The following is a 12,699-nucleotide window of genomic DNA, read 5'->3' as shown; positions in this document are numbered from 1 at the left end:
AAGCCTTGGAATTTGACAAGAGAAACGGTAAGTCTCCTTTCAGGGCTGGTCTCTTTAAGGAGAGCCAGTACTCTGCTTAAGCTGCATCCAGGGTATCTGACTGAGCCACCCAGAATCCTATTCTGTACTGATGAAGGGCAAGCACCCCGAAACAGCTGTCTACGGATGGATATCTGGCCTGGCATTTCCCTGTTCATATCCCAAGGCTTGTTAAAAAGTCAGATTTTGACTCATAGGGAGTTACTTCCACAAGGTGGCGCTAGCGAGATGGTTATCTTCCCTTGGGAGATACTTCCCTTTTCATATTATTTTCCCTTGGAGTATTGCCAATAATTCTCCATACCATGGAGCAAATACATTAAGGGGGTCATTTACTATACTGAAATACGCCTAAATTAAGCGTATTTCAGGTGCAGATGGCAACTGCAACTTCTCCCCCCTCACGCCAGGTCAGAAATTGTCGGCGGGGAAAGGGGCGGGCCAGCAGGCCTATCTCATTCACCATTTCCTACAACTGTTTTAGGCATAGAAAACGGTCTAAATGTAAGACAGAAAGGAAGCTGTCTTACATTTAGCACTGGTGCTGGATGCGCCAAAGTTATGTAGAGGCTGGCGCCTCTTCATAACTTCTGCGGATCCACCGCCAGCACAGGGCCTTTATTAAGACCGGCATCTAAGACGCAGTCTTAATAAATTTGCCCCTAATTTTATTTATTTTTTTTTTTACCCAAAAAGCACACACTAAGACCCCTTTCACACGGGCGAGAATTCCGTGTGGGTGCAATGTGTGAGGTGAACGCATTGCACCCACACTGAATCTGGACCCGTTCACTTCAATGGGGCTGTGCAGATGAGCGGTGATTTTCACGCATCACTTGTGCGTTGCGTGAAAATCGCACCATGTTCTATATTCTGCGTTTTTCACGCAACGCATGCCCCATAGAAATGAATGGGTCTGCGTGAAAATCGCAAGCATCCGCAAGAAAGTGCCAATGCGGTGCGATTTTCACGCATGGTTGCTAGGAGATTATAGGGATAAAAGCAACCCCGGACCCCATTAAAGTCAATTCACTGTATTATTTTCCCTTATAACATGGTTATAAGGAAAAATAATAGCATTCTTAATACCGAATGCTAAGTAAACTGTGGATTGAGGGGTTAAAAAATAAAATTAAAATTTACTCGCCTCATCCTCTTGTTCGCGCAGCCGGAATGTCTTCTTTCTTCTTCTTTCACGATCCGCAAAAGGACCTTTGACGTCAGCGGAGGTCCTGCTGAATGAAGATAGAAGAATTACATCATCAAAGGTCCTTTTGCGGATCCTGAAAAAAGAAGAAAGAAGACGATGCTGGCTGCGCGAACAAGAGGATGAGGTGAGTTAATTTTATTTTTTATTTTTTTAACCCCTCAAGCCACATTTTAGTAAGTATTCTGTATTAAGAACGCTATTATTTTCCCTTATAACCATGTTATAAAGGAAAATAATACAGTGATTACACTTTAATGGGGTCCGGGGTTGCTTTGATCCCTATCATCACCTAGCAACCATGCGTGAAAATCGCACCGCATCCGCACTTGCTTGCGGTTGCTTGCGATTTTCATGCAGACCCATTCATTTCTATGGGACCTGTGTTGCGTGAAAAACGCTGAATATAGAACATGCTGCCATTTTCACGCAACGCACAAGTGATGCGTGAAAATCACTGCTTATCTGAACAGCCCCATTGAAGTGAATGGGTCCAGATTCAGTGCGGGTGCAATGCGTTCACCTCACGCATTGCACCCACGCTGAAAACCCGCCCGTGTGAAAGGGGTCTAACAGATAACCATCAATATGCTGCAAAAGAGTAAAAATAACTAAATGCAATATACTTACCCTTCAAATTCAGAGCTGTTCTGTGTTTCTGCTAGCGTGGTTCCCCTGCCACATCTTGTGTACATCAGCAGCAGGATGATGTGTTGTACATGTTGGCGTCGTGATACTGATAGTGTTGTAACTAGTAGCTATTATTACCTGTAAGTGATAAACTAGTCCCTACCACACTTGTTGTGATGGATTTATATTACTTGTGCTTGAATTCTCTTTGCAGGGAGTCGTCTAGATCCAAATGTGCAACTGGAGCGATTGAACCTGTCCGGTAATAAAATATCTTCTTTTAAGGTGAGTCAGAACATTTGTTAGGCTACTTTCACACCAGTGTTTTTACTGGATCCGGCAGGGTTCAGCAAAAACACTTCCATTACTGATCATACAACCATCTGCATCCGTTATGAACGGATCCGGTTGTATTATCTTTAGCATAGCCAAGACGGATCCGTCATGAACATCAATGAAAGTCATTGGGGGATGGATTCGTTTTGGTCCGCATTCCATGACGGAAAGAAAACCGCAGCTTTCTGCGGTTTGCTTTCCGGTATGGGAACGCAACCAAACGAAACGGAATGCATTTTGGAGCATTCCTTTCTGTTCAGTTAAGTTTTGTCCCCATTGACAATGAATGGGGACAAAACGGAAGTGTTTTTCTCCGGCATTGAGACCCTATGACGGATCTCAATACCTGAAAATAGAAACGCTAGTGTAAAAGTAGCCCAAGTCATTGCACTACTAGCATGCATTACATTTCTACACAAGCTGCTATAAGGATGTGATATTTATACCGGATCCATCTAAAGTAGGAAAAAAGGAATGAACATGACCCGTGTATGGTGACACAAGGAATCCCACAGAGCATTATGGACCCACAGGCTCTTCATGTGCTTCTGTATTGTATATGGTATACAGCGTATTCCTCCACCATGTTATGGACCATGCCACAGTTATTTTTCTCATAGATTCTGTATCTGTCAGCAGATCTGTCCCTATGACACTGGCTGACCTGTTACATGTGCGCTTGGCAGCTGAAGACACCTGTGTTGGTCCCATGTTCATATGTGCCATACTGAGAATAATTACGTTTTAATATATGCAAATGAGCCTCTAGGAGCAAAAGGGGCGTTGTCATTGCACCAAGAGGCTCAGCTCTCTCTGCAACTGCTACGTAGTCTGCACTTTGATTGACAGGACCAGGCAGTAAAAAACATCATCACCTGGCCCTGTCAATCAAAGTGCAGAGGGTGTGGCAGGTGCAGAGAGAGCAAAGCCTTAGGCCCCTTTCACACGAGCGAGTTTTCCACGCGGATGCGTTGCGGGAGGTGAACGCATTGCATCCGCACGGAATCCTGACCCATTCATTTTTATGGCGCTGTTCACATGAGCAGTGATTTTCACGCATCACTTGTGCGTTGCGTGAAAATCGCAGCATGCTCCTCTTTGTGCGTTTTTCACGTAACGCAAGCCCCATAGAAATGAACGGGGTTGCGTGAAAATCGCAAGCATCCGCAAGCAAGTGCGGATGCGGTGCGATTTTCACGCATGGTTGCTAGGAGACGATCGGGATGGAGACCCGATCATTATTATTTTCCCTTATAACATAGTTATAAGGGAAAATAATAGCATTCTGAATACAGAATGCATAGTAAAACAGCGCTGGAGGGGTTAAAAAAAATAGAAAATCCTTTAACTCACCTGATGCCGGCATCTCCTTCTGTCCCCTTTACTGAATAGGACCTGTGGTGAGCATTAATTATAGGTAAAGGACCTTTGATGACGTCACTCCGGTCATCACATGGTACGTCACATGATCTTTTACCATGGTGAATCACCATGGTAAAAGATCATGTGACGTACCATGTGATGACCGGAGTGACGTCATCAAAGGTCCTTTACCTATAATTAATGCTCACCACAGGTCCTATTCAGTAAAGGGGACAGAAGGAGATGCCGGGCCGCGATCAATTGGACTAAGGTGAGTTAAATGATTTATTTATATTTTTTTAACCCCTCCAGCGCTGTTTTACTATGCATTCTGTATTCAGAATGCTATTATTTTCCCTTATAACCATGTTATAAGGGAAAATAATACAATCTACAGAACACCGATCCCAAGCCTGAACTTCTGTGAAGAAGTTCGGGTTTGGGTACCAAACATGTGCGATTTTTCTCACGCGAGTGCAAAACGCATTACAATGTTTTGCACTCACGCGGAAAAATCGCGGGTGTTCCCGCAACGCACCCGCACATTTTCCCGCAACGCCCGTGTGAAAGGGACCTTAGGCCCCTTTCACACGAGCGAGTTTTCCATGAGGGTGCAATGTGTGACGTGAACGCATAGCACCCGCATCCATTTCAATGGGTCTGTGTACATGAGCGTTTTTTTTCACGCATCAGTTGTGCATTGCGTGAAAAACGCAGCATGTTCTATATCCTGCGTCTTTCACGCAGCCCTGGCCACATAGAAGTGAATGGGGCTTCAGTGAAAAACGCATTGCATCCGCAAGCAAGTGCGGATGCGATGCGTTTTTCACTGATGGTTGCTAAGAGATGTTGTTTGTAAACCTTCCGTTTTTTATCACGCGTGTGAAAAACGCATCAAAACGCATTGCACCCGCGCGGAAAAAACTGAACTGACTGAATTTGCTTGAAAAATGGTGCGAGTTTCACTGAACGCATCCGGAGCCAATCCGTCACGCTCGTGTGAAGGCCTTAGGCTAGAGGCTCATTTGCATATGTTAAAACTTCATTTTTCTCAGCAATACAGGCACATATGAACATGGGACCAACACAGATGCCTTCGGCTGCCAAGCGCACATGTAACAGGTCAGCCAGTGTCATAGGTACAAACCTGCTGACAGATGCCCTTTAACCCCTGATAAAAATAAAGCGATATGTCTGCCTCAGTATAAAATCAGATGCACACAGGGATGCAGTATAGGCACATAGCAGTCTACCATATTACAGATCCATAATACAATCGTGTGCATAAACCTTAAGGCCCCTTTCACACGTGCGTTGCGGGAAAATGTGCGGGTGCGTTGCGGGAACACCCGCGATTTTTCCACGCAAGTGCAAAACATTGTAATGCGTTTTGCACTCGCATGAGAAAAATCACGCATGTTTGGTACCCAAACCCGAACTTCTTCACAGAAGTTCGGGCTTGGGATCGGGGTTGTGTAGATTGTATTATTTTCCCTTATAACATGGTTATAAGGGGAAATAATAGCATTCTGAGTACAGAAAGCTTAGTAGGTGATCAATTGAGGGTTAAAAAAAAATTAACTCACCTTCTCCTCTTGTTCGCGTAGTTCCCGGTCTCTTCTTTACTTCTTTAATGATGAGCTGTGGGCTAAAGGACCTTTGGTGACGTCAGATCACATGCTCCAATCACATGGTCCATCACCGTGGTGATAGACCATGTGATTGGAGCATGTGATCTGACGTCACCACAGGTCCTAGCCGGTAGTTCATCTTTTAAGAAGTAAAGAAGAGACCGGGAACTACGCGAACAAGAGGAGAAGGTGAGTTAATTTTTTATTTTATTTTTTAACCCTCAATCGATCACCTACTAAGCATTCTGTATTCAGAATGCTATTATTTTCCCTTATAACCATGTTATAAGGGAAAATAATACAGTGAATAGACTGTCACCTAGCAACCATGCGTGAAAAACGCACAATATAGAGCATGCTGCGATTTTCACGCAACGCACAAGTGATGCGTGAAAATCACTGCTCATGTGAACAGCCCCATAGAAATGAATGGGTCGGTATTCAGTGCGGGTGCAATGCATTCAACTCGCGCATCGCATCCGCGCGGAATACTCGCCCGTGTGAAAGGGGCCTAAAGGTTTATTCTGGTTTTGGCATGAAACAATTAAACAATTTTTCCTTTCTGTATCAGTTCCTCACTGTTTTCAAGATCTCTGCATACTGTCATTTAATTTCATTGAATACAAATCTTTCCTTATCATGTGATGATTACATGGCAGGTACAATGCAGTTATCAGGGCTGCAACAAGCAGTGCAGCTCTGTGTCCATCACAGGACCAGGACAGATTTGTATTATCTGGACGTAAACAATGAATGATCCTATTGAATGACTGTACGCAGAGATCTCATAAAATATTTGGAATTGATACAAAAGGGGGAGAATTGTAATTATTTGCAGAGAATAACCAGAATACCCTTTAAATTGGGTTTTCCAGGATTTTAAAGGGGTTGTCTCGCTTCAGCAAGTGGCATTTATCATGTAGAGGAAGTTAATACAAGGCACTTACTAATGTACTGTGATTGTCCATATTGCCTCCTTTTCTGGCTGGATTCATTTTTTCCATCACAATATACACTGCTCATTTCCATGGTTACGGCCACCCTGCAGTTCATTATTGGTGCCCGTGCTTGTACACTATAGAAAAAAGGGCCGGCCTCTCTGGTGGCCGGGACCGTGGGAGCACACATAGGATGGTGCTTTTTCCTACAGTGTGCAAGCACGACCACCACTGCTGGATTGCAGGGTGGTCGTAACCATGGAAACGAGCAGTGCATAATGTGATGGAAAAATGAATCTAGCCAGAAAAGGAGGCAATATGGACAATCACAATACATTAGTAAGTGCCTCCGCCGATGAGCTGTTTTGCAGTAGCTCTGGCGCTAGAAGTACATAGCTGCATCCGTTGTGTAGTAGACAGGGCTGGTAGCTGCAGCACTGCTCCATTAAAGTGAATGAGAACAGCGCTGCAATTAGCAGCTCTGTCTACTACACAATGGGCAGAACTGTGTACCTCCGGCACTGGGACTACTGAAGAACAGCTGATTGGCGGGGGTGCGGGGTGTCAGATTCCGGAGATCAGATATTGGCAGCCTACCCGATGAATATTAAACCCCCCTTTTTTTATTTTTTTTTTAAATGCCAATGAAAATGCCTCAAATTCTGTATGTGAACCGAACCATGTAAAGATCTTTTTCGGTTTCATTTATTTCCCTCTAATATTTCATATATTCATATTTTTCTCATGAAAATCATTTAACACGGTTTTATTTTTTTAGGAGATCACAAACTTATCAAGGCTTCCCAACCTAAAGGATTTAAGCCTTAAAGATCCACAATACAGTCCCAACCCGGTCTGCCTTCTCTATAACTATGCTACTCATGTATTATATCATATACCTCAGCTACAGAGACTTGACACATACAACGTATCCCATAAACAAATCAAGGATTTAGCAGAGGTAAGTAATTAGTTAAAGGAGTTTTTCCAGGAATAATTAACTTTTAAATGAATCTGCAGCTTGCCACCCTGTTGAAAAATTCATACTTACTTGCTCCCTGCCGATCCAGTCCTGCGTACTAGCTCCCGCGTGTCCATCTTCCTGCCCACGGCTTGTTTACTGCTGGCTGGGCATGGTCGCCTGCTCCACTGCAGCCAATGACTGGCTTCAGCTGTGACATGTCCACAAGCGACACAGTTTCATCTACAAAAAAATAAAAAAAGTTATGGTCATCAGAATGACAACAATTTGCTGTGCCATTTTTTTAGATGACACGTGTTTTTTATGGCATATTTTTAGTGGCGTGTTTCTCTTCAGAAGTGTTTTCCCTATATAGAGAAAAGAATGGAAAAACGCCATTACGTCAACATGCTGCATTTGTTTTATAAATGTCAAAAAAACGCACCCAAATTGAAAATAATGACACTAGCAAAAAAATTTTTAAATGCATGTGTGTTCTACTGTACATTTCAAAACTGCCATAAACTCTGATCTAACATCTGGAGCTGGAGTTTGTCCAGCAAAAAAACATTTGCGCAAAAAAAACACCATGTAGTAAAAACACCACATCAAAAACTATTTGCAAATGCAGCTTTGATTTCACATTGCTGTTAACATCCTGATCTGCAAGATAAAATTAACATGCAATTTTTATTAGACACTGAACACAAGAAAAATATTGCAGAATTGTGTTTTTTTTCCACGTAAGGATTTTTTATTGCATTTAATGTAATCCAAAATGGTGGCTTAAAAAAATACAACTCGCCCTTCAAAAAAATACGCCTTCATACAGCTATGTTAAAAAAAAAAAAAAAAATGGCGTTTGCAAGGAGGCGATATGAAACTGAAAAAACAAATAACTGGCTGTGATGGGAAGGGGTTACTGACAATAACTGCATCAACAAAACAGCCCAGGGCAGAATGGGAATTCCAAGTGGCCCCATGTAGGCGGGTCCAGATTGACAGAAGGTGGGACCAACACAAGTAGGCGGGGCCAGAAATACCACAGAGGGAGAAATATATTGTCCTGCCATTTTTTATTTGGCTCAGTGCAGCACACTATACTGCTCCAGGGGAACCCAATACCACAGTGCAGCACACTATACTGCTCCAGGGGAACCCAATACCACAGTGCAGCACACTATACTGCTCCAGGGAAACCCAATACCACAGTGCAGCACACTATACTGCTCCAGGGGAACCCAATACCACAGTGCAGCACACTATACTGCTCCAGAGGAACCAATACCACAGTGCAGCACACTATACTGCTCCAGAGGAACCCAATACCACAGTGCAGCACACTATACTGCTCCAGAGGAACCAAATACCACAGTGCAGCACACTATACTGCTCCAGGGGGAACCCAATACCACAGTGCAGCACACTGTACTGCTCCAGGGGGAACCCAATACCACAGTGCAGCACACTGTACTGCTCCAGAGGAACCAAATACCACAGTGCAGCACACTATACTGCTCCAGGGGAACCCAATACCACAGTGCAGCACACTATACTGCTCCAGAGGAACCAATACCACAGTGCAGCACACTATACTGCTCCAGAGGAACCCAATACCACAGTGCAGCACACTATACTGCTCCAGAGGAACCAAATACCACAGTGCAGCACACTATACTGCTCCAGGGGGAACCCAATACCACAGTGCAGCACACTGTACTGCTCCAGGGGGAACCCAATACCACAGTGCAGCACACTGTACTGCTCCAGAGGAACCAAATACCACAGTGCAGCACACTATACTGCTCCAGAGGAACCCAATACCACAGTGCAGCACACTATACTGCTCCAGAGGAACCCAATACCACAGTGCAGCACACTATACTGCTCCAGAGGAACCCAATACCACAGTGCAGCACACTATACTGCCCCAGTAGAACTAAAAACCTCCCTAGAAGCTGCCCCTCTGTGGTGCCAACTGCCATGTCCTGTCCTCCTCTTGTCTCTAATTAAGATATGGAGAAAGGGTATGAGAGGTTGAAACACAGGCCACGGCACAGAGCCAGCCGTACCTTCAGCATCCTTCCTGGTCTTTCAGCGTTACCATACATACAGGGTAATACGGCACCACATATCTCTTACATGCAGTGACGTCTCCTGTGATGCAAAAGTTCTCTTTCCTCATCTTCTCCATTAGGACCAGATAACACACAGTCCTCAAATATCCATCATCTTCCCAACCATGGTGCCTCAACATTGTCCTCCTGCTGCTACCTTCAGTACTGTGCCTGCTATGCTTCCCTATGCCCCCAAATAATGTACTGTAGAAAAAAGTCCCTCAGTAATAATAATGCCCCCATAGTGCCCCCAGTAACAATAATGCCCGTCCCCAGCAATAACAATGCCCCTATTGTGCTTCCAGTATTTATAATGCCCCTACAGTGCCCCAATAATTCTACCGGAAATAATAATACCCCCACAGTGCCCTCAATATTAATAATGCCACAATATTAAAAATGCCACCTTCATGCCCCCAGTAATAAGTGACTCAAGCAATAATAATGCTCTTAATATTAATAATAATTTTATTTACTGTATTGTGCCCCCTGTAATAACAATGGTTCATATTGTGCCTCCAGGAATAATGATGGCCCACAGTGCCCTCAGTGAAAATAATGTACACACAGTAATGCCCCCCTGCTCTCAGTAATGTCCATAGTAATGCCCCCCCCCCCTTCCAATATGGTCAATTGGCTAGTAAAAAAAAAAAACCTGAGTGCCATTTCGTGCCTGTGTCCCGGAGCAGGAGGGGTAGGGAGCATAACGCAGCGTCAGAGTCGGATTGACACGGAGTCTAGTTCCCCGCTGCACGCGAGGAGCCACAGGTCCTTTGGCACCCGGAGGGCAGTGTAGTGATTTCTATCCTGCCGTCCAGTGTCAGGAACTGCAGGAAGGTGGTACAGGCAGTGGTGCATTGATTAGGAGCAGGGGTGGGCACATTGTGGCATGATGATAAGATTACAGCAGGGCCAGCGTCACCCTCATTACAATACACATTACAGCCACCAGAAGCCCTGCTGCGATCTCATAATCATGACCGTGGCCTGTAATGTGTTTTGTAGTGAGGGTGCTGGGCCGCCGCTGGCCCTGCTGTAATCTTATCATCCTGACACAATGAGGGACATTACGCAGGGACCATCACACCAGCCCAGAGCATACTGTAAGCAATCGACCCACCGGGATGTTTCCCGGTAGGCTACATTGCCAATCCACCCCTGAAACAGCCTTTAAAGTGCCAAAGAGCTGGTTAAAAATAAAATAAAATACCCCAGGACTCGTCAGAATCAGCACTCCTATACTGCATCAGATGAGAGGGATCACGTGGTTACATGCTGCGTCTCCATAATGCCAGTGTGTGTTCTATTTTCTGCCCCCTGTCTGCCACTTTGGGGCTGTATAGTGGGTGTACTATCCCATAGTATATTAGTATGGTTTTGTTAATTTATCGCAAGGATGTTCTTATTTTAATAGTGATGGGTTTTCTTTTGGATTAGACTGACCTCTAATTATGCATTTTCTAGTCTACGGTGATGAAAAAACTGATGTACTATAACATGCGTATGAAGACCGTGTACAGACAGCTGAGGGAAGAGCTAGAAAAACTGGAAGATCTGACGAACAAATTGGAACAGACACCAAAGGACAAAATGAAACAACTCATTTTCCAAGTAAAAAGTGTGAGTACGAAAATGTCATTTAACAAGTCAGGCGGGGCGCATGATAAATGTGTTCTGATTAACACTCTTAATCAGTTTTCCAGTCTCATAATTTATGAACCAAGCAGAGTACCAGCTGGACGAATAACCTGATGATAGTTAAAATGATTGTTAAAGGGGTTGTCCGGTTCAGAGCTGAACCCGGACATATCCCTGTTTTCACTCAGGCAGCCTGTCTGATATGAGCATCGGATGGTCCGATGCTCTCCCTTGCCCTGAGCTGTATTCATTATCGCGCAGTGCAAAGGCTGCTTGTTTATAATTTTTTTACACTGCTAGGCAGAGGCTCCCACCTAGCAGTGTTCCCGGTGACATCGTCGGCACTAATGGGAAGGCTTTAGCGCTGCCCTAGCTGTTTTACAGGCTAGGGCAGCGCTAAAGCCCACCCATTAGTGCTGTGACATCACCGGATTCACTGCTAGGTGGAAGCCTCCGCCTAGCTTAACCATGGAGAGCCCGGTACGTCACCGGATCTAACGTAAAGGCCTTTGAAATGCTCCGATGTTCATATCAGAGGGGCTGTCTGGGTGAAAAGAGGGATATGTTCGGGTTCAGCTCTGAACCTGGACAACCCCTTTAATTTGTCCATGCACTTTTCAGTATTCCAGATGATGATGACACTATATGGCACCATACATGACAGAAAAATATTTGGGCAAATTGGAAAATGCATTCAACAAACTTTATCACCACAGTCAGTCAAGCAAGGATGTGCATACCTTAGTATAGAAGCATCCCATCTAGCTACTGTGAAGCCCATAGGGATAAGGCAGCTGTGTTGGCATGTACCTACAGAGGTAACTAGAAGGCACAGCCAGCCCAGGGGTTTAAAAGAGAGAGAGTAGGCCCTCCTGCCCTGACTGAGATGAGGAAGGAATTAAAGGGGTATTCCACTGGATAGATGTTAAAGGGGTTGGCCCATCTTGCACATTGGGGATATATCCTTAGAACGGAGCCCGCAAAGTGCAGGAGGGTGCACTGCGCATGTGGCCGCCCACTATTCATTTCTAGGGGAGCGCTTGGCTATTTTCGGAAGTCTAATTAAAATGAATGGGAAGCTCATTGCACAAGCGCGGCCACTGCTGTATTCACTTTTTATTTTTTTTCAATCGTTTGTTTTTGTTTTTTTAAATATATTATAAGGTTATATTTCATATGTTTATATAATATTTGATAATAAACAGAACATTTATATCAGTTTCTTCGTATTGTTTTCATTTGTTAAATAGAGCGATTGAATCCTACAATGTTAGTAAGTGTAAAATAGTTAATCATTGTGATATATAGTTATTTGTTGTTGTTACTCTATGTGTATATATATATATATCCATTTAAAAAAGACACTCGCGTATATATGTGTACTTATACGCACATACATCTGTGAATGTCTCATCCATATATTAACAACCACAAATTATCACTCACTCATGTGATATTAAAGTTAGGCCTCATGCACACGGCCATTGTTTTGGTCCGTATCCGAGCCGCAATTTTGGCGGCTCGGATGCAGACCCATTCACTTCAATGGGGCCGCAAAAGATGCAGACAGCACTCCGTGTGCTGTCTGCATCCGTTGCTCCGTTCCGTGGTCCGCAAAAAAAAATATGACCTGTCCTATTCTTGTCCGCGCTTTGCGAACAAGAATAGGCAGTTATATTAAAGGCTGTCCGTGCCGTTCCGCAAATTGCGGAACGCACACGGACGCCATGCGTGTTTTGCGGATGTGCATGTAGCCTTAATAAAAGAAATAGGGGTAGGTTGGACATGTCGAAATGAGTTAATAAGTAGTTAATACTATAGACTTTAAATATAGATATAA

General features: G+C 44.1%; 1 protein-coding gene across 1 annotated transcript in view; it reads left to right on the top strand.

Annotated features, from left to right (window-relative positions):
• LRRC9 (leucine rich repeat containing 9) overlaps window positions 1-12,699 on the top strand; it is a 126,335-nt gene that overhangs the window by 16,515 nt on the left and 97,121 nt on the right. The window contains exons 6-8 of the mRNA XM_040411210.1: window positions 2,091-2,161; window positions 6,922-7,104; window positions 10,686-10,841. Of these exons, the coding sequence (XP_040267144.1) occupies window positions 2,091-2,161; window positions 6,922-7,104; window positions 10,686-10,841 (410 nt within the window). The remainder of the gene's footprint in view (window positions 1-2,090; window positions 2,162-6,921; window positions 7,105-10,685; window positions 10,842-12,699) is intronic.

Source organism: Bufo bufo, chromosome 11 (genome assembly GCF_905171765.1).
Source record: "Bufo bufo chromosome 11, aBufBuf1.1, whole genome shotgun sequence".
In the NCBI taxonomy this organism is placed as follows: Eukaryota; Metazoa; Chordata; class Amphibia; order Anura; family Bufonidae; genus Bufo; species Bufo bufo.
This window is presented reverse-complemented; position numbering and strand designations above follow the sequence as displayed.